We start from the raw sequence: 24736 nt of genomic DNA on the forward strand, positions 1-24736 counted from the left end.
AAAAGAGAGAGACAAGGAAAAATACTCTAATATGGAAGGATTTAAATTGAAGGGGCGACGAACGAACGCTAAACGCATCCGATGATAGGATTGAGTATTTAATTAGGACGGCCTCGAAGAGAAAGATAATTGAATTCTATAGTTCTCGTGTGTCCTCGGAACAGTCGGTGAATCCTATTCATTTTCTTTCTCGCTTACACTCGCTTGCTTATACACACGCACCCAGACAAACACGAACGAACATAGACACAAACACAAATATAAACTTAAACTCACACAGAGATACACGTGGCAGAGCTAATCTCTTAATTTTCCGGCTTGCCGGGCAATATGCGAACGCATCCATTCGCGAGTTGTATATACCGCTCGGTTAACTCTTTCTATTTCTTTCTTTTTCATCCCCCTATACCAAACCGGCCGACTTTTTTTCTCAAGGCCATTCGTTCTATCATCATTTTCACCTAGAGATTTTCTTTCTCTCTCTTTCTCTGTTCGTACATCCAAGCACGTCTGGATCTTTTTTCTACCATCTTAATAGCACCCACCACCATCAGGGGTGAGGTATTAAGGGAAGGGAAAGGGTATGGGAGAGAGGGAGTGGTTTATACTTGGAATAAAATAGACGGGGGGCGGGGGAATGTGAAATCACTGCTGAACAGTAATATATATATATGTGTGTGTATATATATATATGTATATCCATAAGTCCTACGTATTGGAAAACGATTCAAGATTCAAGATGAAAACCATCTTGCTAGCGTTCTCTTCGTCGAAGTCACCTGCAGGTCGTGGAAAAGACCGATGGAGAAATATCATCGGAACCGAACCGATGATATTCGGTAGTATAAGTCATAGGAAAAAAAAAAAAGAAAAAGAAAACCTTCCTGCAAAAACCGATCGGTCCTTACCGATTTTTATACTTTTCCCTTTTTCTTTTCCGTCCGTTCTTCTTTTTTTTTTTCTTCTTCTCTTCGCCCCGTTTCTACCATTCTCCTCTGTCTTTTCATCCCTTTTTTTTCTCTTGTTATTTTTTGTCTTTTATTTTTTTATTTTAATACATTTTTACGGTAAGCTCCTTTCATAGAAAATATAGAGTAGAAAATAGAGATCCGTACAATAGGGTAATATGATTTTTTTCTAATTTTATTTTCCTCGTCAATTCTTTCTTTTCAACTTTAACAAACGAAGAAAAGAAAAAAAAAATAATATACGTTCGATAAGTAGATTTATGTTACTTTCATAATCATATCACGTCTCTCTTGTTCCCATCGGACGTTATAAGAATTATATTTTACGGATTTTTATGGGAGGAAGCGGGAGGGGGATGGGGCAGGGGAGAGAACCAGAACGCGTGTACGTGGTTCTCTGTTACGTTATACCAAAGGAAAGACATAATAAGAGATTGGCCATATGCCGGAACGTAAGTACGAACAAAGCGATACTTTTCATTTCATTTTTATTCAATTTTCTGCAAGCTCTCGCGATGGAAAGAGACAGATAAAGAAAGAGAGAAAGAGATAGAAATATAAAGAGAGAGAAAGCAAGTTCTGTGTCACTGCATATCAAAGGAGCTAATTATCCATTCTTCGCTAAAAAGCATCTGACCGTGTTATGTTTGGGGGGAAAAGATTGGTCGGAGGTTATTTCATCAGCGTAACTGTGAAATAGTCGAGTGGTGAAAGAGGAGAAAGAGAGAGGAAGGGGGGTTGATTCGGACGGCAGGAGGGGGTGGGGGATTTGTACCAAGGGTAAATGACATACAGATGAAAACTATGTGCCTGTAGTATGTTGAATGTTGCGCGAATGACTGCTTCGATAGATTTCATTTCACGCTTTTGAAAATAATTTATGGCCATTGACTTCTACGTTGTTTTTGTTCATAACACGTACTACGCTTTTGAATTTATTTGCCGACGTGTACACGTAGCGTATGTACGTACGTACGTACGTACGTACGAGTGCAACGACGATGAGATGAATTTTGAAAAAAAGAAAAAAAAGGAAAAAGTAACGAGAGAAAGAGAGAGAGAGAGAGAAGAAAAAAGTAAACTTATTGTTAGACAATAAAACACAAACGTGCTCTACATTTCATGGTCAAAACAACCAACGGAAAGCTGAGTTTATTTGTCAGAAACATAACGAGTGGACGAAGGCTCCCTACAGACTTCGGGTGTTTAAATTTACGTGCCGATCGATTGTTTTGCGTTACTCTCTATACCGTTCTTTTCGAAAACATCGGAAGCAAAACGAAATACGGAAAGAGGGAAAAAGACTCAAATAGTAATAGTCGTAGTATTTAATTCCCAAGTGAATCGTACAGGCGGTACGTACGACTGATACCACCGCGAACGAAGTAATTGCCTCGGTTGAACGAAAACAATAATGGAATAGTTTCCCCACAGTTATCTCACGGACGATTGCATTAAATAGTCATTATATATATTTCTTTTTCTTTCTCTATTCGTTTTCTTTTTTTCATTTTGTATTATTTTATTTTTTTTTTAACAGTCAAAGTAATCTCTCATCGAGTGCATTCTCGTATTAAACGTAAATGAAGCATCGTTCGTCTTCGTTAAATCTTCGTCCACGTAGATAAACCCCACCCCTACCGTCACTTCGGTTTCATAAACTCCCACATAAACTTCGGAGAAAGCTTTTTGATGTTTACTGAAAACTAAGTTAAAAACCGGGAGAGGACGAAACGTGGACACAGAAATAGCTGGCGAAAAAAAAAAGTCTTACCCCGTCGTATTCGAAATGGCCAAGCCGTATTTCTGATACGTACATACATACATACATACACATATATATATATATGTAGGTAGGTTTATGTAAAACAAAACGTGCGAGACGACCGGGGTAAGGTAAGTTGCCTTCCCAGAAAACGAAACCGACGCACATCGGATTCTCCTGCTGCATATTTATGACGTTTTTATAAGACCGCGACCGTCTACGGGAAAACTAAAACGTTTCTAAGTGTTCGACCACGTAGCCACACCTTCTTATTTTATGGAAACGATCCTTTCACGCCATTTTAACCGTCCATCGAGAGTCACGCTATAAACTTAAACTGCCAGTATTATCGATACGATAACTTCCCTATGCATATATGAGTTACACTCGCTTGAAAACAAAACAAACAAAACAAAAAAAAATCAACAAAATTGTAATTTAGAACTTATTTGTGTCAATGGGGAGAAAAAAAAAGAAAAAAAAGAAAGAGAGATAGAAGAATATTATTCTGATTAATTTACACCAACATATTTGAGAAATGAATTATAATCGTTTATTAAGACAACTATCACATTTACCTAAAGAGAATTTGATTGTTAATTTCTTAAAATGAATTACCGAAAGCACAGGTATATAAGATCTGCTCAGGTGATCTCTTCCTAAATCGTTTCTAAAATGGCAACGCGGTTCTCTCTCGTTTACTCGATTGCTCTACGGTTCCCTTGATCGACCATAGACATACATACCACTGGTTCGCTTTAACTTGGAAACTTCGGAGCTGAGAACCTTGCGGGTTGGTTCCTTTTGTCCTAGAAACTCACGAAGAGAAGTTTAGACGGTACAAGAGGTATGTTAGAGACGTGGTATCCAGATGCAACCAAAAGGACCTGAACGAAAGAGTAAGAGAGAGAGAGAGAGAGAGAAATAGGGACAGATAAATAAAATATGAATTAATATCACATGCGTGGATTTTTAATTAGAAATATCTCACTTTCAAAAATTTCTGAACGTTTATTGCAAATAAAATAATAATAATAATAATTATTATTATTATTATTATCATCAAAAAGCAGATATTTTATGCACACTACGATACAATTCTCGAATACTTTACCATAACAAAAAAAAAAATATAAAAGATCAAACGAATAAGAAAAAATAAGGAAGAAATCACGGTAAAACGATAAATTCAAGTTAACGCTTAAATTGTTCACAATTCTTTTTTATTGTTGTCCATGTTGTTTTATTATGTTCCCCTCGTATGTAACTTTTTTTTCGTTCCTATTATTATTATCCCACGTATTGTCAGAAATAAGAAAAGAAAAATAAGATCGTTTCTTTGAAGAACGAATGCCTGTCCTCGAGAAGGAGCAACCCCGATAAGGATCGGCCTCGACTAAGGTCGACGATACGAAAGAAGGGATAGAGAAGTGGCGCTTGTTATCCCTGGAAAAGTCAATCATCCCCTAGCTAGCGTTCGAACGGAGGATACGTGACCGGTTTTTCGTGTTACTCGACTAGGAGGAGGTCATCGACTTTTCTATCAAACTTGTCCTCGAGACCGAAAAGGATCAAATATAAATAGAAAAATATATACACTAGGTTATACGTACTACTACTACTACTACTACTACTATTACTATCCCAATAGAACATATTTCTTGGTTTTGTGTATGTGTGAGAGAAGAAAAATGTCAAAGAGAAATTATAGTAATAAATAGGATATTATAAAAAAAATAAAAGCAGATCGTAAAAATTAAATCGAATGATGACAAGAGTTACGTGAAAAAAGATTAAACGCAAACCAATGGGAAAAAAAGTATTATGAAATTTGTTAACTTTGTTCATAGGTACTAACCCCAAATATTAGCCGGAAGGCACGCGAATGCGAGTCACGTTGATACAAGAGTGCAATTCGTCTCTCTCTCTCTCTCTTTCTAACTCGAACCCTGTCACCCAAATAAACCTTGTGTACATATATACATATATGCGAGAAATGTCAAGGAAAAGGGTGATGACGGGGTGGGGGAGGTGGAGGGGGTGCAAGAGGAATATGCGAAGAAAAGAAAAGCAAGATACGAGAAGAAGAGTTGGTGGAAAAAGCTAAAAAGATGAAGAAAAAGAATAAGAAGAAGGGAAAAAGGAAATAGGATGAGTAGAAGAAGGTTAGCAACGGGCCCGTGAAACGTCCTAGCCATTCCTGGCCCGAGGGAAAGAGAAGGAGAGAAAGAGAGAAAGAGAGAGAGATCTCTCCGTATTCCCGGCAGGAACCCGAACACTCGATAGTGTGCTTTAGAAAAATTCGTGACAGAACTGCTAAAGCAAGCCGCGCACAATTTACGTTATTAAATCGGCGGAACGGCTCGAAGCACCGGACGAGCGCCGCCTATTCGACTCTATTCCGCGTTTAAGTTCTCCTTTTGAGTTTCTATCCCTAACTGTTATATAGATATAGATATATATAAAGAAAGAAAGAAAGAAAGAGAAAGAGAGAGAGATAGTGATAAAGATAGAGATAGAAATAGGTACATATACGTATGTATGTATGTGTATGGAGTATATCCTCTACCATTTTCTCACACTTTCAGAAAATAGGGAAAGAGAGAGAATGAGAAAAAGAATGAAAGAAAGAGAGTCCTCGTCTTCTTTTATGGACCGACGAACCACTCACGCCTTTCACGTACCACTCCGATAGGATTCTACCGAATTCAAACTCGTACGTGTACCCGATGTAATCGCGCGTACTGACCGTAGTCCGGTAAGAATTTCAAATTATTTCTCTCTCTTTCTCTCTCTCTCTCTTTCTGCTATCACGAATCTAGAAGAACCTCTACGATTGTTATTACGATACCGAACGACTGCCGCTGCTTCTTCTTCTTCTGCTGCTGCTGCTGCTGCTGCTGCTGTAACCCCAAACCTTTTTTCTATCTCTTTCATACTTGTCAAACTTCCAACAAAATCAGTTGATTTCTATCCCGATATATTGTTATCGTTTTATCTAAACCCACTTATCGTTTCTTTTCTTTTTTTTTTACTCATAGTAAAATCCTCGAAATACGGAACGTCGTTTGTTTTCTTTATATGGAAACGTTGGATTGATTTTTTTCGTAAACAAAGTAACCTTTTTTAGATGAATATTATTTTTGACTAACTGTTGGAAGATTGAGAGTATGTTTACTTAAGAACACAGAATACGTAAGAAGTAAAATCTTCTTCTTCTTCTTCTTCTTCTTCTTCTTCTTTACTTTCCAACAAAATCAGCTTTACGGGTTAAGAGTTACGTACGTTTCACTAACGTTACCAAAGTTTCTAGACTGTCGTCATAAAAGACCATTTTCCTTGCTCACAAATATCTAATAGAATTGCTGGGTACCTACTTGAAGAAACATTAGGATCTAGAAACGTAAACCTACTTTCTTTCTTTCTTTCTTCCTTTTTTTTCCTTCCTTCCTTCCTTCCTCCCGCCTTTCGACATTACGTTCGAGCTCCGAGAACTATCATAGAAGAGACCATAAAAGACGATTAACAAAACTTCGCATAATACTGATACTTTTTTAAACTTGACTTTTCGCATTCTTCGGTATTGCTTTTTTTTTCTCTCCTCTTTGAAAAATTAACATTTAACGAAAATAAATTTGTCAAAAAGTGATTTCTTTCCATTCGATAAAATCTGTCCGTGCGCGAGTATTTTTTCTATAAAATAAAACTTAGATCATCGTTGAAAATATTTTTGTTCGTTTCGAACAATTTGAAATGTCCTGAATGGGGCGCGGGGGAGGCGGGGGCGGGATGAGGGTACGATTGTTGGATGGATTATTTGACACAATTGATGAGCTAAACACGTTCCATGAATTCCTCTAATTGCTGCCACAATTGGCGAAAATCCAACTGTGTATAGCCTACCTACCCAAGCGTGAATACAGATCATTAACGTATTCGAAACTCTTTTGGATCACGCAGCACGGTTGATAACAGATTGGCCACGATCAAAAGGTACAATTGCTGGCACACGTGTTCACGCTTATTCGCCGTGCTTATCTCTTCGATAGCTTCTTTACCAAAAACACAATTGACACGATAAGCGTTTGGGTGGACGCTTAATTAATTACCAGAGGCCGCACGTGTATTCTTCCGCGTGAACGCGAAAGCTGATGCTTTCGTTTCAAGCCTTTCAATTAATTCAAAATTGTCTCATTGTTGTTGTTGTTGTTGTTGTTGTTGTTATTTTTAATCGATTTAAATCTAAAATAAATTCTATTCTATTTAAAAGAAATACCAAAATATAAGTACTACCATTAATAATTATTAATTATTAATAATAAACATCAAGGTTTATACGTTTAATAGTAATTATATTATATTTAATTGAATATTTTATCTACTCTCTCTCTCTCTCTCTCTCTTTCGTTTAATATTATTTTCCAATCGAAATAAATCTCTTTTCGATATTCGATTTAAAAATGTTATTACAGGGTAAATTAGTGTATAGGTCAGAAACGTTTTACGAAATTGGTTACCACTGTGTGTGGTATATTATTATTATACCCGTTAGGATTTCATTTTATTATCATCATCGAATAATACTTAACGAATAAACAAAAGAGTAAACCGTGAGAACAAACCAACTGTAATAGAACGATTCTATCTAGATTCTAATCTTTCTCTTATCACATATTTGCTATTAAACTCTCTCTCTCTCTCTCTCTCTCGAATACTCTTAAGAAACTTTAAACTTCTCTATGATTAGAATAAGATATGCGTTTCTTACTTTGCTACGATCTGACTTTAGATTTGATTGGAAAGATAAATATAATATCTTTATATTACATTAGTGAAAAATGTTTAGATTAGGGATACAAAGAGATAGATAGAAAAAATACAGAAGAATCGATTTGAAGAGGAAAAGTTGGACTACAACAAAGGTTACTTAATCTCATGTAAAATTCACCAAAAACATCCCTTTTCGATGTTAGTTTCTCGAATCACGGGGAAAATCTTCTTCTTTGGATTCGAAACGAGAGTTTTTCGTATCAGGGTGACGAAGTCACGCTTTCCGATCGGATAATCGTGTTCTCTCTCTCTCTCTCTTTATCTTCAAATTCCTGGAAGAAATTGCAATCGTTCGCAAAAGAAAAGAGAAATAAAAAGAAAGTGATAGAAGACAGAAAGAAATAAATAAAATCCTTGTGTCGTGGCTAGAAAACAAGACAGACTAAAGATTGCCACAAACCGAATAATTCATCACGAGATTCTCACTGAATCCCTTTTTCTGTATCTAACTTTTAAGAAAAGGACTTTCGTCCTATCAAACGTGTCTTTGGAATCAAGTCTCGTCTCGATTTGTTGCTTGGTGCGTATTTTATAACCACTTTTTCTAAAGTGCACCATCTTATTGTGTTATTCTTTTAAAGGATGGTACTTGACTGGTATACTGTAAATAATAAATTAGTATAAATTATACAAGACATTGGAAAGAGACGATAACTTTTCTTGTTATTCATTTAAAGAATGCAATACTGTTGCTAATATATTAATTATTATTATGAATTTTGGTATTAAATATGTATGTCAAATTACAATTAATATTTCTTAGTGGTGTACAGCAATCCCAATTTCTTTAAATATAATATTTAACTGTTATTACATTTTTTATATTAATCAGATTAATTTTAATAATTTTTAAAATTATTTTCCAATCAGTAATAATAATACTACTATCTCTAAAGTTGAAAATATTACGGACGATTGAAAAATGATTTTACTTTACGGATAAGGGATCGATCAAAGATTAAAAACAAGTAAAGTAGTTTTTCCTATCGGAATGGTTTTATTCTACGATTCAACGTAGCGAAGTAAGTGAAAACTTTTGAGAACGTCCACACAGACGATGACGACAACGACGACGACGACGACGACGACCAGAATTAGGTAACTAGCAAACTTACAATTAGACAATTCTATTCAAGCTGAAACTTCAACCGTTAGCGGTGCCATTTCAATGAAAAGATTTCCATCGATTTGGTATTCCACCGATTCATCCTACAAAGCTCGATTCAATTCCGCCAGCTAGATATCACGATTTCAAACAGTTCTTACTCATCTTCTCGTCGTTCTCGATAAATCAAAAAGAAAAAAAAAGAAAAAAGGGAAAAAAGATAAAATAAAAAAGAAAAAAAAATTATTCAACATTTTAACGGATAGCCGATACGAACGTTCGGTTTCATCCCCTATACTCCCCCTCCTCCTCCCCCCCATGAACGTAAGTATTTGTCGAAACGGATCTTTCCAAACTTTTATCCATAATCCATAAAGTCCACTCGCAGTAGTTCAAGGATCCACCCACGTTGAAATCCTTCAAACTTTCATCTCACGAGAGATCCTTTTAATAAGAAATATTCTCGAACGCGCTGCTTTTAATTATTTTCTTCGATTATCATTCGCGTTCCTACTCTCCCTGGTCCCCTACCCCTCCCACTCGTAGACACGAAAAATCGAACTGTACTAAGTGAGTCTGAAATTAAGAAGAAGAAAAAAGGATAAAAAGAAAAAAAAGAAAGAGAAAGGGGAGGAGGAGGAGGAGGAAGAGAGGTAGAGGTCCTTGAAGGGATCCTTCGAAGGACGAAAATGAGTCAGCTTTTCCACTATGGGAAGATTCTCAAGAGAGTACGAAAGAAGAGGCTTCCTCGTCTCCTAATTAATTCCATCACCGTTCTCCCTCTTACTTTTCTTTCTTTTCTCTCTCTCTCTCTCTCTCTCTCTTTCTTTTCCTTCCATCTCTTTCACTTTCCCTCTGTTTCTTTCTCGTTTTCATCCTTCCACGATCTACTTACCCTACTGTTCTCTCTTACCTCCTTTCAAGATTGCGAACAAGTTCGTTTCCTGTAGAGAAACGGTAGGACAATGGTAGAAAGGATTGGCCCTTTTTCTTTTCTTTTCTTTTCTTTTCTTTTTTCTTTTTTCTCTATTCCTTTTTTTCTTCATCTTCTCGTAAAAATCAGTGCTAACCACGAAAATGCATGTCCGTCCAAGCGAGGGCGTCGAGATAACTTTGAAAAGTGCTCGGCAACACCTAACACATAGACAAAGACAGAACGGAAGAAAGAAAGAAAGAAATGAAAAAAAGGGGCAAAAAAGACATGGTGAGGGAGGGGGGAGAAGGGAAAAACCTCGACGGTTTCTTTCAAAATAAAAGAAGAAAAAAAGAGAAAAAAAGAAAGAAAAAGAAAACGCGAGATAAAGATACGACGTGGGTGGGGGACGGGGGACGGGGGGTGGGTGGTGGGGTAACGTAGACGACGTAAAAAATAAGGGTGGCATGGGGTGAAAGATAAAGAAAAAGAATCGACTTAAAGAGACTAGTAACTGGGTGGGAAGAGGGTGGGAAAACGGGAATGAAAAAAAAAAAAAAAGAAAGAGAGAGAGAAAGGGAAAAGAAAAAGGTAGATATACGTTCGAGAGAAACGGAATGAAATTTGCATCGCAAAATCGTTCTGTTTACATCTCCTTTCTTCCCTTTGCCCCACCCTCCCTCCCTCCCGCCCTTCCTCCCACCGCGTCTACTTTTCATTCTCTCTCTTTCTATCTTTCTCGTGCCGTTCATGCAGGGTAATGACAGTACTCTGGCATGTGGAATGAAGAAAAGAAAGAGAAGAACCTACCCTACGTTCGTTCGTTGAACAGGAGAGTCCGCTTTTTAGTTCTCTCTTTTTCTTTTTCTTTCTTTCTTTCTTTCTTTCTTTCTTTCTTTCTTCTTCTTTTGTGTCTCGTAGGCTTGTTTGTTCTGCACGGGTTATCGAGTGCATACAAAAGCATCGACGAAGTCGCATCTCGTCTAGCCTCGTCCCCCCCTCGTCGTCCCCCTCGTTGTCCCCCTCGTTGTCCCCCTCCTAGCAAGATCCCATGTTCCCTTTCCATCATCGATTCACTTCAATTGGTACGTAGTAGGTTCGTTCGTTCGTTCGTTCGTTCGTTCGTTCGATCTAGCAAACGGGCAGACCAGATTTTTCCATAACCAAGCCAGAGAGTAGCTCCTCCGCTTTGACAAATCGATGAATGAGATAAAAAGATAAAGTAGGATCACTTTCAACGTTATAACATACATATAAGGGGGCTCCTTTGTGTAAGTGCATATATTATATTACTCTCATAAAACGAGGTGGGTAAGATTAAAAAAGGTTTCATAAGGTTGCTTTAAAAAGAATTTTCATTAAAAGTGAAAAATAATAAATGTGCTTTTTATCGATTTGACAGTGTTACACACATGTGTATATTTATATATTATTAATATTATATCATAAAGGGACGCGATCTGTTTACGATTAAAATCATTGAATATTTATCTTGTAATATTTTTTGAAAGAGAAAACAAAAAGGAAAGTAATAATAATAATAATAATCTATCTACGTCGTATACTCCAATGATCATTCTTCTATTATCTTTTTTCTTTTTTTTTTTTTTTTCTTTTTTTGATACGCGTTGTCGTTGTCCTAGTTTTCAAGTAGAAAAGACAGGCACCACCAATCTCTCTATGTTCTCTCTTCTCTATCTATGGGGATAGAAGGTGAACGACATTCGCGTCTTTCTACCTGCGTAGTTACGTACATTCGAGGAAACTTTCAATGTGGGTCGACGCGGTTGGAATATCTTGCAGTTTCCAAGCTAAGTCCGGACTCGCGAGATACGAGGGGATTGCTTCACTAGAGGATGGTGTGTAGTACCAAGGACGATGATGATGGTGCGCGTGTCTCTCTACGTTTGCCTTATGTAAGCGCACCCGTTTCTATGTAGGTACCTGTACAACATTTCTCTGACTACGTGTGAGCCGAGTATAAATGGGACCCCGGGATAGGAGGAGGAGGATCTAACGGGCGTTGCTGCGACCTCGCATTCATCGAATAAAATAGTTTTCACTCCCTCTCTTCTTCCCAAGGTGTAGACATATATCCTTTCTCTCTCTCTCTCTCTCTCTTTCGCTCTTTTTGTGTGTGTTCGAATGAAAGAATAATAAAATATATCTTATCGATACTATACTGATTTTTAAGCTTCCATATAAAACACGTTTTCTTTTTATTTTTATTTTTCTCTCAACCCTGTCATAAATAATAATATAATATGTTAAAATATATATGTGGGATGCGAGCGCCTCCAAGCCAAACTTAAATAGGCATTCGTGAGGAGATTGGACGGTGGGCCCTGGATAGCGTAATGGTTAAAAAGCAGTCGCCCGAAAAGCGGAAGATTCCGGGTTCGAGTCCCGGTCCGGGTCAGTTCCAACGGTCCAGTTTTTTTCACGAATCCTATATATATAAGAAATTTATATGTTATACCTTATATATATTTTTATTCGAGTATTTTTCTGATAAAGTGTTATTTAATTAAAATTATATGAAATAATCAAAGAAAAGTTTTGCGAAGATTTTAATCAATAGAAATTATAAACCATACGCAAACCTAGAGAAACGACAGCGAAACTTTCTTATTAACTTAATATTTGCGGTATCTAGATAAGGGAATATGGTTCGGAGTTTTAAACTAGCAAAGGATTCGTATCAGTCTAGGTCTCTTTTGTTTAAACTTTATGATCTAATAATATAGTTGTACTTTAGATAACGTGTAATGTTTATTTTCTGTACAGGTTATTGGCGGACAATTAACAGTTCGTCAGAGTTAAAAGTATGCCAGGGACATGCTCGATGGCCGAACCGGTTCAGGATCGGCAATAGTCAGTGATGAGGAACGTCTCGTTTGGAACGGTGCGTCCAGGTCGATGGCCCAGGTCGTCGGTGACATGTCGGTTTTTGCTCTAGTTTCGAATTTATCTTCGAACCATCGAAGACTACTACTCCTTGCCATCTTTATTCTGTCATCGATACCGTGCTATCGATGCTTGGATTTGGGTAAGTTCGAGAAAATTACCTTTAAATAATTTTTATTTTAACAAACAAACAAACAAAAGAACAAACATCTTCTTGTATTACATTTTCAACGTTGAGAACAAATTATTACTCTGCATGATGTTTATTTTTTTCTTGCTCCTTCTATTCTAGTACATTTTAAAAATCACGTTGCATACACATATAGAAGGAACAATGAATTGAGAAATGTGCACAGAAATGTACACACGTAGTACACTCGTAGGATAAGTATGCCATGCATCGTCCCTGAGGTACTTTCCGTTTGTAGGAAGAAAGTTATAACCGTACACTGAAATACAATTCATTCCTTGGAATTTTCTTTGGTTTCTTTAAGCACACGTTTTATATACGTGGTTAGTATTCAATACTGTTAATGGATCGATATGCAAGATTCTACAAGTTTCAAATTAAATGATGTTTTAATATATAATTCAATTATTATCAATCTATTTCATACAAATTTTTAGTATAAATTGTTTGATCATATTTATTATTGAATTAACATCTAACTATTGAAAATGTTTAAGTATAATAAATTTAGATTAAAATAACACGCGTTTGCTAATTTAACGAGATAAAATATTTTGTTATTTGGTTAGTTGAATTTTCATCATGAGTAAAAACAAATAGAACAGCGTTTATTTTACGCTACATTTACGATTATTATACATAGTTATACTTTTTTCGCTGCTGCCCCCTTCCCCCAAATTAAAAAGCAAAGTGAACGTTTCTCGTAAAACGAACGCACGAGTCCCTCTCTCTCTCTCTCTCTCTCTTTCTCACGCATCTGCCAGCTTGGAGTGCTATTGTACCCACGCAAATGAAATGTCAGCCGCACGATGAATTAACAATACTATCTAATAGCTGCTCAGACGCAGACGAACGGCCGAGTGTCATTGTGCTAAATCGTTCTCACGTGGCATTGCCTATGTATGCGAGTGAGCTTGCTTGCTTCCATCCCCCTCCTTGCATTATTTTTCTTTCCTTTTATTTCTACCTTATTTCTTTCATCCACTTTAAGGTGAATTAATCAATTGAATAAAATATATATATAAAAGAAAAAAAAATAAGTATAGTACAATTAACGTGGAATCAATACTTCCCTTCGAAATAATAAATGAATCAATTCTTTTTCTTTTTTTTTCTGTTTCTTTCCCCATTTTATTATCAACGTGATTTTTATCCGCGTGAGAAAAAGAAAAGTAGGAAAAGTTGAAAGGAACGCGCTTGGTCGTATAGAATGAGTGTATACAATGGAACATAATAGGTATTAATAAAATCGATTAACTTGAAAATCGATAATATCCCAAGAGAGAGAGAGAATGAGAAAAAAATTCAGAAGAATTCCATATCTGGGTTTGAGTATTTTCTAAGGCACACGACAATCCATTGTCGTAGGACGGGAAAAGCGTTTCGTTCTAAAATATCATACCGGTGGACCGCCTATCGATCTCGTTCAATGACGTGTAGCACACGTATACACACAGTAGTTCTGTGTGATGGGAACATATCGATCGTGTCGCGATTCGTTCGGACCATTTGTTATGCACGCGACGTGTTAAAACGCGTTGCGTCTAGAACGTCGCGACACGTCAAAGTGACTTATTGCTTTGGGACATGAGACCCAGCCGCGTTGCTTCGTAATGGTTATCAATCCGTACCACGAACTAAACTTTCTTCGTTTATGCTCGATATAAAACGAGTAAACTAGCTAGCTAGCTAGCTAGCTTACTATTCGAAACGTATCTACTGTATTAAAGAGATTACGCGTACAATCTTTGATTTCATCACCCAACGAACGGTTGGATGGATGGATGGATGGATGGATGGATGGATGAATGGATTAGAGTTTCAATGACGTCATCCAAAAATCACATGTTGAATTATACGAGAAATTTCGAGTTTACTCAGAATTATTCTAAGCTCTACATAATACATAAGCTTTTGGTAGAATATAACTAGCGAGAGACTAGTTGAGTATGTTATAAGTACTTCTATTTGTAGAGAAACTTCGGTATTCGTTGGAGTTTAACGAAAGGCTTGCATATCACAACAGCTAGTTTAGTCACTCAAGAAACAATGGGGGCGCTTCAGGAACGATTTCTGATCTAGTTCCACCTAACCGAAACCTTTACCATTGAAGTTACTGTGTTGTAATCAGGCTAGTGCTTAATGGAAACATTGGAAGTCGAACGGATAGACTAGAATGCAAGTATGTAGATCCATGCATCTATGGTATATCCACTAGGTTCTGCGTAAAGGTTAGGTAAAACAACGTAAAGCATTGTTACAAATACTCACAAAGTTGTATTCCGATGGTGTAGTATGGGAAACGATATGAGAGGAGATAGCAACAGGGGTAGAAAAGAGAACGAGGGGGGGGGACTGAGGGGAAAGTGTACGAAGGTAACCCAGCAGGATAGGTCGCGCGAAGAGCCGTCCGGCTAATCCCACGTCCGCTGCATTCTGCAATTTTGAAACTTTGCCACGTAACTGCAGAACCGTAGCTTAAGTGCAACGGCGTATCGCAACTTGCTGTTGCTAACCCTCCCCTATCCCTCGAACCTCCTCTCCCTCCCCGCCCTACTCTTTATCTTTCCCTCTCTCCCTCTCTCTCTCTCTTTCTCTCTCTGGTTGTACATGACTTCCCTGCAAACTCGACGATTTATCATGGACTTGCCTACCTGTGTGTTACCAACGTTTTCATCGTCACAACCTCTTGTCCTGCCTCTTCTACTATCATCCTCTCATCCACGGAAACGTTAGCTCATATAGAATGGAACAAAGCTAGGCGCGATAGTATTATCTGTATTTGTAATTCGTTATCTCGTTTGAACTTGATTACTATCGCGTAACTTGAGTATACACGGTTAACTAAAAGCATTTACGTAATTAATTTGCATAGATGCTCTCTCTCTCATCCTAGTCCTATATACTTGTGTCATAGACTCCGCACAATCAGTTAGAAGTTAACGACGTACAGATTGACATTGATCTCTGCTTTAATACAGGTCCTCCAATTGTTTCAGGACAATGCACCAACGCTCTGGGCATGGAGAGCGGTGAAATCCCCAATGAAGACATCACGGCAAGCTCCATGTATGATCCCAGTCTTGGGCCGAAGCATGCTAGGTAAGGGAAGAACAATGGTATCACGTATAATCCAATGTTTGTGTCGAACGCCCAACACAAAGTGGTCATTTTGTTATAACCCATAGAGAAAACGAATTCCATTCTCCTTTATCTTTCTCTCTCTCTCTCTCTCTCTCTCCCCTATCCTTTATCTCTTACACGGTAACGTTAATAAATGGGTACGTTTTTAGTTGGACTCGTAATTGTTTCCATACGAATTCGTATCGGTCCTGGAATACTTTTGTTGCTAGAGAATTCAACAATTCATGTTACCCATTGCATCGCGTCGGTGTTTATCCTACTTTTTATTACTTTATAACTTTTAAAGCCATTCCATCCGATAAATAAATTATCTTTCTCTCTCTCTCTCTCTGTCTCTCTGTCTCTCTGTCTCTTTCTCTATTTTATTATTTCTCTCGATTTCTCCATACGTATGTATATTATATCTACCACAAACAAAAAGGCATCGATCGAACGGTATAACGAAAGTTAATGAATAAAACGATTATTCGGAAAATCAGACGGATATTCTAAATCAGTTTGACATCGATCGGTCTAGACGCAAGACAATTTGTTGCGGTCTCGGGGACGAGAATATGCGATAAAATATTGACTTTAATAACCGGGAATAAATTTGATCCTTGATGAATCGCGTTAATACGTCGAGCCAACCTCAGACCAAAAGTAAACCTTCAATAATTAATTTCGTAACTCCTCTTCGATACGGCCAACGGTAAACGGGGTGTACGGTTGATATGCTGGGTCAATCGAACAAAAAAAAAAGGAAAAAAATCTTCTTCTTCTCCTTCGGATTGGGATGGAGGGAGGGACGAAAATAAATCTTTTATTTGTTGCTATATAAGTTCGACGCGAGTGGTCATATTTTAATTAACGGCAGGGACCATAAATTAGGAAGCGTATGTGGTACGTTACCTATAGAGCAGGTGCATTCAATTAGATAGCCTTTGCTGGAGTTACATATCGTGAGGACGGGTTGGTTGCTGCTGGAGCCGTAGGCAAACGGGCACAGGAGGCAGCCACAGTGCTGCACGAATCCCCAAGCGAGCGAGCAAGAGAGAGAGAGAGAGAGCACGTAATAGAAGATAGGGTGAGGAGGATACGCGTTCGTGTATACCTGTATAGATGTATTTGTGTGGGTGTGTGTGTATATGTGTACTCGAGAGAGAAAGGAAGACGGTTGTAAGCATAGACACAGAGTGGGGAGGTGGATGGGGGTGAACAGAGGGTGGAACGAGCTCGACTCCTACAAATTACCTCCAATTTCGTGTAAATTCCTGGTGCCTGCGTCAGCGTAATACCTGTATTAGGACGCCCAGCTCCGGCTCTTAGACGGCAATAAATCTGTATTAGGGCGAGTCGCAGCTTCTATTCGCAAAAGGGCAAACCCTACGGGGGGTAGGACGTGACTGGTTAATTTTTCAGAGATGCCATTTGTCCGATACGAACCAACCAACCAACCAACCAACCAACCAACCAACCGATTGGAAAAAAAGAATCCTTCTCTCGAATTACCCCTCGTTATCTTTCATCAACGAACTCGTACACTAGCTATTCTCAAAGTACGTATTCGATTATGATAAAAAAGGAAGATGATTCGATCAATAAAAGGTCAAAGTGCTAACGGTTGGTATTACCCTGTACTTGACACTTTAAGTTTATTTTTCTTCTTTTTTTTCTTTCTTCGCGTGTGTAACTGTAACGACTCCGGCAAACGGAGTACTTTTTACAAAAGTTTTCGTGTCGATGTAGAAGAGTATATATGTGTATGTGTGTGTGTGTGTATGCGGGTGGATGAGAGAGAGAAAGAAGAGAAATATGAGTAAGGTATGTAACTACTCTGGTTGAGAAACATCGAAGAAAAGAAGATAAAAAGAATTCTTAGAACCAATAATCGAAAGAAAATAAAAAAGAAAAGGATAAATCTGCGAGAAGTAAGTAAGAAAAAAAAAAAAAAAGAAAGAAGAAGAAAAAAATATTGAACGCGCGAAGAATGCCATAAGAAGAGAAAGGAAGTATAATATAATAGTAGCGTGACGAGTCGGATTCTTCAACAAGTCGTGAAAGTGATAGACAAGTGTAGGATGACGGTATCGGTAAGCATCAGACAAACATAAAAGCGTCCTATAAACATAATATCGTCGTTTTTTCACTGTTCAAGAATATCTGAACAAGAAAAATGGATATGGGCGTATTCTTTTATTCTGAAGTTTGTATCGACACCAACCACCCAGTACCATCCTACTTTGTTACCATTTCCAAAATTCATTTTTCGTTCCGATGATTTATGAAAAAAAAAAAAGTATAGCCAGCATTTTGTTTTCTTTTTAACCCTTATGATTAAAAAAAATAAAAAAATACAAAAAATAAATAAAAAAAATGGGGAAAATAAAATGCCCCACGCCATTAGTCAGAAGGCCACGGTGATATATGTTACACGAGGTTGATAACGCGTGAAAAATAAATGTGTCAGTTTTTATTAACTGTGGACATACGAAACAGAATGATCACATATGTTAACTAACGGAATTCGCACTTTATATACGAAAAATCTACTCAACCGTATAAACTCATATCGTGGATTTTATTTTAATTTCCTCTACAAGATAATAAAAAGAGAAAGATATATATATCGCTAATAAAATATAATTATTTATTCTAATATAAAATACACACACACACATATATATATATATATTTATGTTGTAATATATTATATAGAGAAGGGTATTATATAATATATTATCAAGCTCAATATCAGTACTTTCATTTTCTTTGTTGGTGTGTGTATATATGTGTATGTGTGTGTGTGTGTCTATCGAGTACCACAGTATAGTAGCTATCGATCTCCTATATTTCTCCCTTCATAACATCACGAGCAGCGACGTTTATCTTGGACGTTCTACACAGTTCACCCTAACCCACCCCCTTCCCCCATCCCCCCTCACCGGTCTCCTTTTTTGTACACCGGCACTGAATTCACATACATTTCATTGACATAGCACGCGCCGCTTTGTAACCGTAGGAGGGCCCACTTTACATAGAATGTTTCACTTGAAAAGATAGAGAGAAAGAGAGAGAGAGAGAAAGAAATTGAGAAAAAAAAGGGGGTTGGGGAGAGTTACCCCCGTTGCGATAAGAGGCTGCCCGCGCATTTTGCCTTCGTTAAATTAACATAGGAGGAGAGTAGTTAAGGTGTAACTAGGTCAGTACTTGACTACCGAGTGCCGAGTATTTATACTTATATCGCGTCTAGTCTAACTATTTTCTATTTTTTTTTTCTTTTTCTTCTCTTCTCTTCTTCTTCTTCTTCTTTTCCTTTCTTTTCTTTTGTTCCTACAAAATACACTACTACGGTCTATCATAAAGATGTATTTTCATTTCTTTTCTTTTCTTTTCTTTTTTATTTATATATTTTTCTCTTTTTTTTTCTTTTTTTTTCTTTGATCGACACACGCTGCTAACGCAGTGAAACGCGTTACGGGGGTAGAAAATGCGTGACTGAAACACAGCGTTGTTAGTTTGTTAAAAGCGCGTTTACCAAACGATTGATTGACTTTCGCTATGAATGCACTTACGAACTTAGTCCAATTCCATTTGACTCGGTTGATTGAATCCACCGTGGTTCGGATTAATCTATTTCGGTCATCTCTTTTGTAAACTTGTAAACATGGAACAGAAAGTAGCGGGGCGTGAGTTTCGATGCGATTCTTCGAACAAAATTTCTTTGGGGGAGATATGATAATTTTATATTTATGAAAACGTTATACGATGATATTTTCAATATAATAATGGAGAAATATAAGAAATGGGAATTTAAAAAAGAAGATTGATCTTTTGGAATACTCGGGAATCCGTTTGTTTGTATGGGGGGAGAAACAAGTCAAGAAATTACGATTCATTGTCGTGGGATTTACTTTTGACGTTGGAACGAGAAAGAGAATAAACGGGCTTTAAAATGACGTTTCCCATTTTACGATCTGTATAACATGGCTAGGATCGATCGGACTTCTTCTCACACGAGTTTCAAATTGAAAGTCAAGCGAAACGCATTCGACAGTCGAATGGAATGAAAGAACAGAGAAGAAGAACGTGAGTGAGTGAGTGAGTGAATGAGTGAGCGAGTGAGATCGTTGAAACGTTTCGTCGAAATTTCAAATGGAAGGAGTTAGTGCGAAACTTATATCGCCCACGGGGGTTACCGAGTTTACGATCGGTTGCTATATAAAGTTCATGAAAGTACACCGCCCACGTACTTCGACCCTTATTTTACTCTCCTGTCATCTATTGAGGACTGACCATTATTGGGGGCTATCAATACGTTTCTAGAAATTGTGTTTCTTATTTTGCCAATAGTTCAACTGGTTTTTTCCCCTTTGTTTTTTTCGCTTATCCCCTTTTGTTTTTACTTTCCAACACGTTGCACCGTAATATACGCGTATTCTCTCTATAAAAGGAAGAAGAAAATAATCTAACGGGATAGAAAATGTTGTTCGTAAGAAACTTTTATTAATATTTTAATAACCACTAAATTATTGATTATTTGGATTAAACTTGAAAGAATGTGCGCGCCCGGGTACGAGTAAGAGAACGAAAACAGGCTAGTCTAATCTTACTTGAGTTTAAATTACATTCTATTTTATAAGAAGAATATCCTTTTAGAAATTTCCTTGTTAAAATGTGCTTAAATTACGTTACGCAAAGAAGAAGCGTCCTTGTCAACTTATAGAGCTTAACAAAAAAAAAAGAAAACAAGGAAAAAAAGGATACCGAAGGAATCTAACTATCACAAGATTGAGTTTCCTATTAGGAGTAACAAAGAAAAGCTTTTTTGCAGGTTAATCATTTAATTTCATATTTTTTTTTTTCTTCTTCTTCTTCTTCTTCTTCATTTTCTTCTTCTTCTTGTTTCTTCGGTAGCACAGGAGAAGGAGACTCTTACTTTATCGTCCCCAACGACCCGAGGCGTTCCATTATACTTTTCTATGTTCCTTTATTTCAACGTAAAATTTCTTAAAGTATAATGCATCTCCGTGTAGCCTACGTGAAGTAACAAGACGTCTCCAAGGTTTTAAATGAGGAAAATGACGAATAATTAATAAGATACCGTGAATTAAATTATTTGTATAACCTCGTAGTGTTTACGTTGATGGAACAATTTTAGACGAGATTTTTGATTAACGAATATACTTATGAGTAATAAATTTTATGCTTTATAGATTTTTTCAAAAGAAAAAAACAACACCTCGTACTGGAATATTCAAAATCTTTCCCTCCTTCCCTCCCCCCATACCTCGATTCTCGATACCAGGTAGAAAAACCATTTGGAAATATTGAATTTCCGTGAAGAAATCGACCACTGGTTCCACTTTGAAGCTTATATTATTGGCTCGCACGAAGGAAGTGGCGATAACGAAAATCTATTTCCCCGTACCGACTCGTTTCCGCGTTTCGTGTCAAGCGTATGAACGTTATCCTCTTTTCACCAAACTTATATTACGCTTCTATATCTATTTAGATATATTCGCGAAACTATGTATTATGCACCGTGCATGATTTGAAAATATTCACTCGAATACTAGATCGATATTGGCCTTAGATATCAATTTTATTTAACGAATTTTAGATCATTCCGTCAAATTGATCTAACTGGTCTTACAGAATAAATTTTGCGAAACGTCATTTAGAATTTTTATTTATATATATATAAAATAGATTTGAACTATCAAGGATTCAAAGAAGCGTAGATTCAATAACCAATATAACTATGTGAAATCATAACCAATATAAAATCAAAATATAAATATATAATATATATATGTAGATGTCAAAGTAATATTTCAGTATTTTCTTTTCGACTCTTCAATCCAAAGAAACTTCTTCCTTAGTTCGTATATTTCATTCGTACTCTCTCTCTCTCTCTCTTTCTTTATATATATATATTTTTTCCTTTAAACAGGGCGGGCAAAAGAGGAAGAAAGATATCATCACTCCTTTTGCACAGATTTTCCTCGAACGTATTCATAATTTACTACCAACGAGAGAGATTGGCTTTGATAAGAAATATCGATCTAGGTTTTTCCTTTTCTGTTTCTCCCACTTCTAACTCACGTCATTTCCTCCTCACGATTTACAACAGAACAGAAGCAACACCACCACCACCACCAACTGCAATAGTAACCGGCAACGGAAACATCAGGTATTTCATTGCGCAAACCTGTACAAGATAAACTGCGTATGAAACGCATCAGCATAAACGAGGATTCCTCGTGAACGTAAAAAGAATCTTTGGGCAGAAACAACGATAAGGCTAGCAGCAGTATCAGCAGTATCACGGTTGCAGTTGCAGTTGCAATAGCCAGTTGCAGTAACTAGCGGAAGCTTAGCACTTTTATCGAGGCTCATCCACACTATGTTTCTCGTACTTTCAACCATGAGACCTTCTGATTATTTTGCTGCACTTTCAAGGCGTTAATACGACGACGCGTAACGCCCACTTCCATTACGTTCCACAAGGAACGTTTCAACGCTATGACCCAAGTGTTAGCTAGTTGTGTTTCTCATCCCGTTTCAACTCACAATCCTGAGCTCGATTTACACTGCGATAAGTTGCATTGAAATTGCATTCATATGAAGAAGCATCTCAAATAAGTGAATTATTTCAATCACTATACATCAATGATAACTTAAACATCGTTTTTTTCTTTGTCATTTTCTATTTTTATTTCAATAGTTTCGATTAATTAATTTATAAATTTAAATTTGTATTTACCGTAACAACAATGTCGAGTTACTAAAACAATGAAAACAATGAATTAATCATAGATGTTAGTTTCTTTAAGACGAAACACATAGAAACTGTTTACAAATCAAGTTTCTCTATCTCTCTCTCTCTCGAAAGTTGAACTCCAGGGAGACAAGGAGACACTTTGGAATCCCGGTTGAATATACAGACGTGTTTCCGGCAGCACGTAACTCTCGTTAGGGTTAGCACCAAAAGCCAAGATAAGGCAATACAGTATTATAAATGTATATACCGATCCACCACTTTATCCTCTGTTATCGTCCTTCAACGTTTAACTTTCGGAAAAGGGCTGTATCCTATAACCACCGAGCTTTCATGAACTTACAAGCATTATCTTTACATTCAACCCAACACCGTTTGTCGATACGCTTTCAAATTGAAAGACACACCCTGTGTCTGATTCTGATAATTGATAATTATAATATTATATCTTTATACGAAACGTATAAAGATATTCATTGTAAATACTATCTCGTAAAATCTTAACACACATAAATGATTTGAAAAGAATTTCGTATAAAATTGACGAAATCTATGAAAATACATTTTTCATAGCGGCTCCAAGCCAAACACTTAAATAGGCATTCGTGAGGAGATTGGACGGTGGGCCTTGGATAGCTCAATGGTTAAAGAGCAGTCGCCCGGAAAGCGGAAGATCCGGGTTCGAATCCCGGTTGTCCAGTCAGTTTAACGGCCCAATTTTTTTCACGAATCCTACATAAATGAACTATTGTTTCATTGAAGCAGGTACTAGAAATATCTAAAATATCTCGATACCGTAATGATATTCGTTCTGATACGAATCGGAAAAAGTATTGTTAGATGCTAGGGTTATTTCGAACGATAGGTTTTAATACTATTCTTCGAACGAGCACGATTCGTTCGAAGATAATGCAGATTATTTTCCATATTCCTTTTTCCCTTGCTGTACTTTTAAGCTTCTCTCGTTTCTCGTTACTACCATTTCCCTAAATGGTCGATGGGTTAAGATAAGAGAGAAAGAGAGAGGAAGAAAGAGAACAAAAGAAAGAGAAAAAAGCAAAAAGGGAGGAAAGGAGGATTCGAAGCTGCGTAAAATTGGTAGGGTCGGCAAGAATTTTCACGAGTCATTTAATCGATACCACATTCGACATTCGAATTCCTGACACGTTCGATAACACTCAACGGAAAGGGAACCAGTACTGGAAATGATCTACTGATAAAAGTAAAGATATAAATCTATGATTACTATAGTTACCTAATTCGAAGTAATATAATATTTTTTTCATTCAATAAACGACAGAGGAAAATTAATACGATTTAAGATTAAAAGATTATATATAATTATATTATATTATATTATTCAAATTTATTGATTGTAAATTAAAAATAGACGGAAAACTGAAAATTATGGATATTCAAATATTAGGTCGAGACGAGTCAAGCAGGGAGGAGACCCGAAAATTTGTCAAAGCTCAAACATATTTGAGTGGCCTATATTTGCAACTCCGGTATCCAGCTTGAATCGATCCGATCAATTGGGTGTCCCCAATTTCAAGTATACACACACACATATACACACATAACTCTAATAAGCGTGATTAACAAAAGAATGAGTGTGGGATAAGTACTACATTTATATAAAAATTTTAGAATCTACGAAATATCGTATTTATAATTAAGAATATTTGTTAGAGTTTGAAAAATAATTATAAAAATAATTGTGCTCGAAGGAACGAATGAATTAATCATTGAACGGAAAAGAAAAAAAGAAACGAAACTAACAAACCAACGGCGCGTGTTTATACGCACAACGTTTTTGTTACAACGAACGAAGTCATGCGTGTAAATTCAATTGACGAAGGAAGGAAAGGAAAAAAAGAAAAAAAAGAGGAAAAAGAAGGTTAGGCGGGCGGCGAAGAAAGCGTCCGCGCGTTCGGTAAATTTTTGAACCATCGCAATCGCTTTCCGCTTTCCGCTTTCACGATTCGGACAGCCAGGATAGAGCATTCCTCTTGCACGTTTTTTCCTCTACTACTTTTTTTTTTCTCTCTCTCTCTCTCTTTTCTTTTTCCTTTTTTTTTTCTCTCTTCTTTTTTTACGAATGGTTCCGTTCTCTTCTGCTTTCCCTCCACGAACCAATCTCCTCTCTGC

The 24736-nt window shown here is 36.9% G+C and overlaps 1 protein-coding gene across 1 annotated transcript in view; it reads left to right on the plus strand.

Annotated features, from left to right (window-relative positions):
• LOC122526141 (discoidin domain-containing receptor 2) overlaps window positions 1-24736 on the plus strand; it is a 147765-nt gene that overhangs the window by 68324 nt on the left and 54705 nt on the right. The window contains exons 4-5 of the mRNA XM_043649350.1: window positions 12369-12630; window positions 15678-15780. Of these exons, the coding sequence (XP_043505285.1) occupies window positions 12420-12630; window positions 15678-15780 (314 nt within the window). The 5' untranslated portion in view covers window positions 12369-12419. The remainder of the gene's footprint in view (window positions 1-12368; window positions 12631-15677; window positions 15781-24736) is intronic.

This window comes from Polistes fuscatus, unplaced genomic scaffold, assembly GCF_010416935.1.
Source record: "Polistes fuscatus isolate 324 unplaced genomic scaffold, CU_Pfus_HIC Scaffold10, whole genome shotgun sequence".
NCBI classification, from domain to species: domain Eukaryota; kingdom Metazoa; phylum Arthropoda; class Insecta; order Hymenoptera; family Vespidae; genus Polistes; species Polistes fuscatus.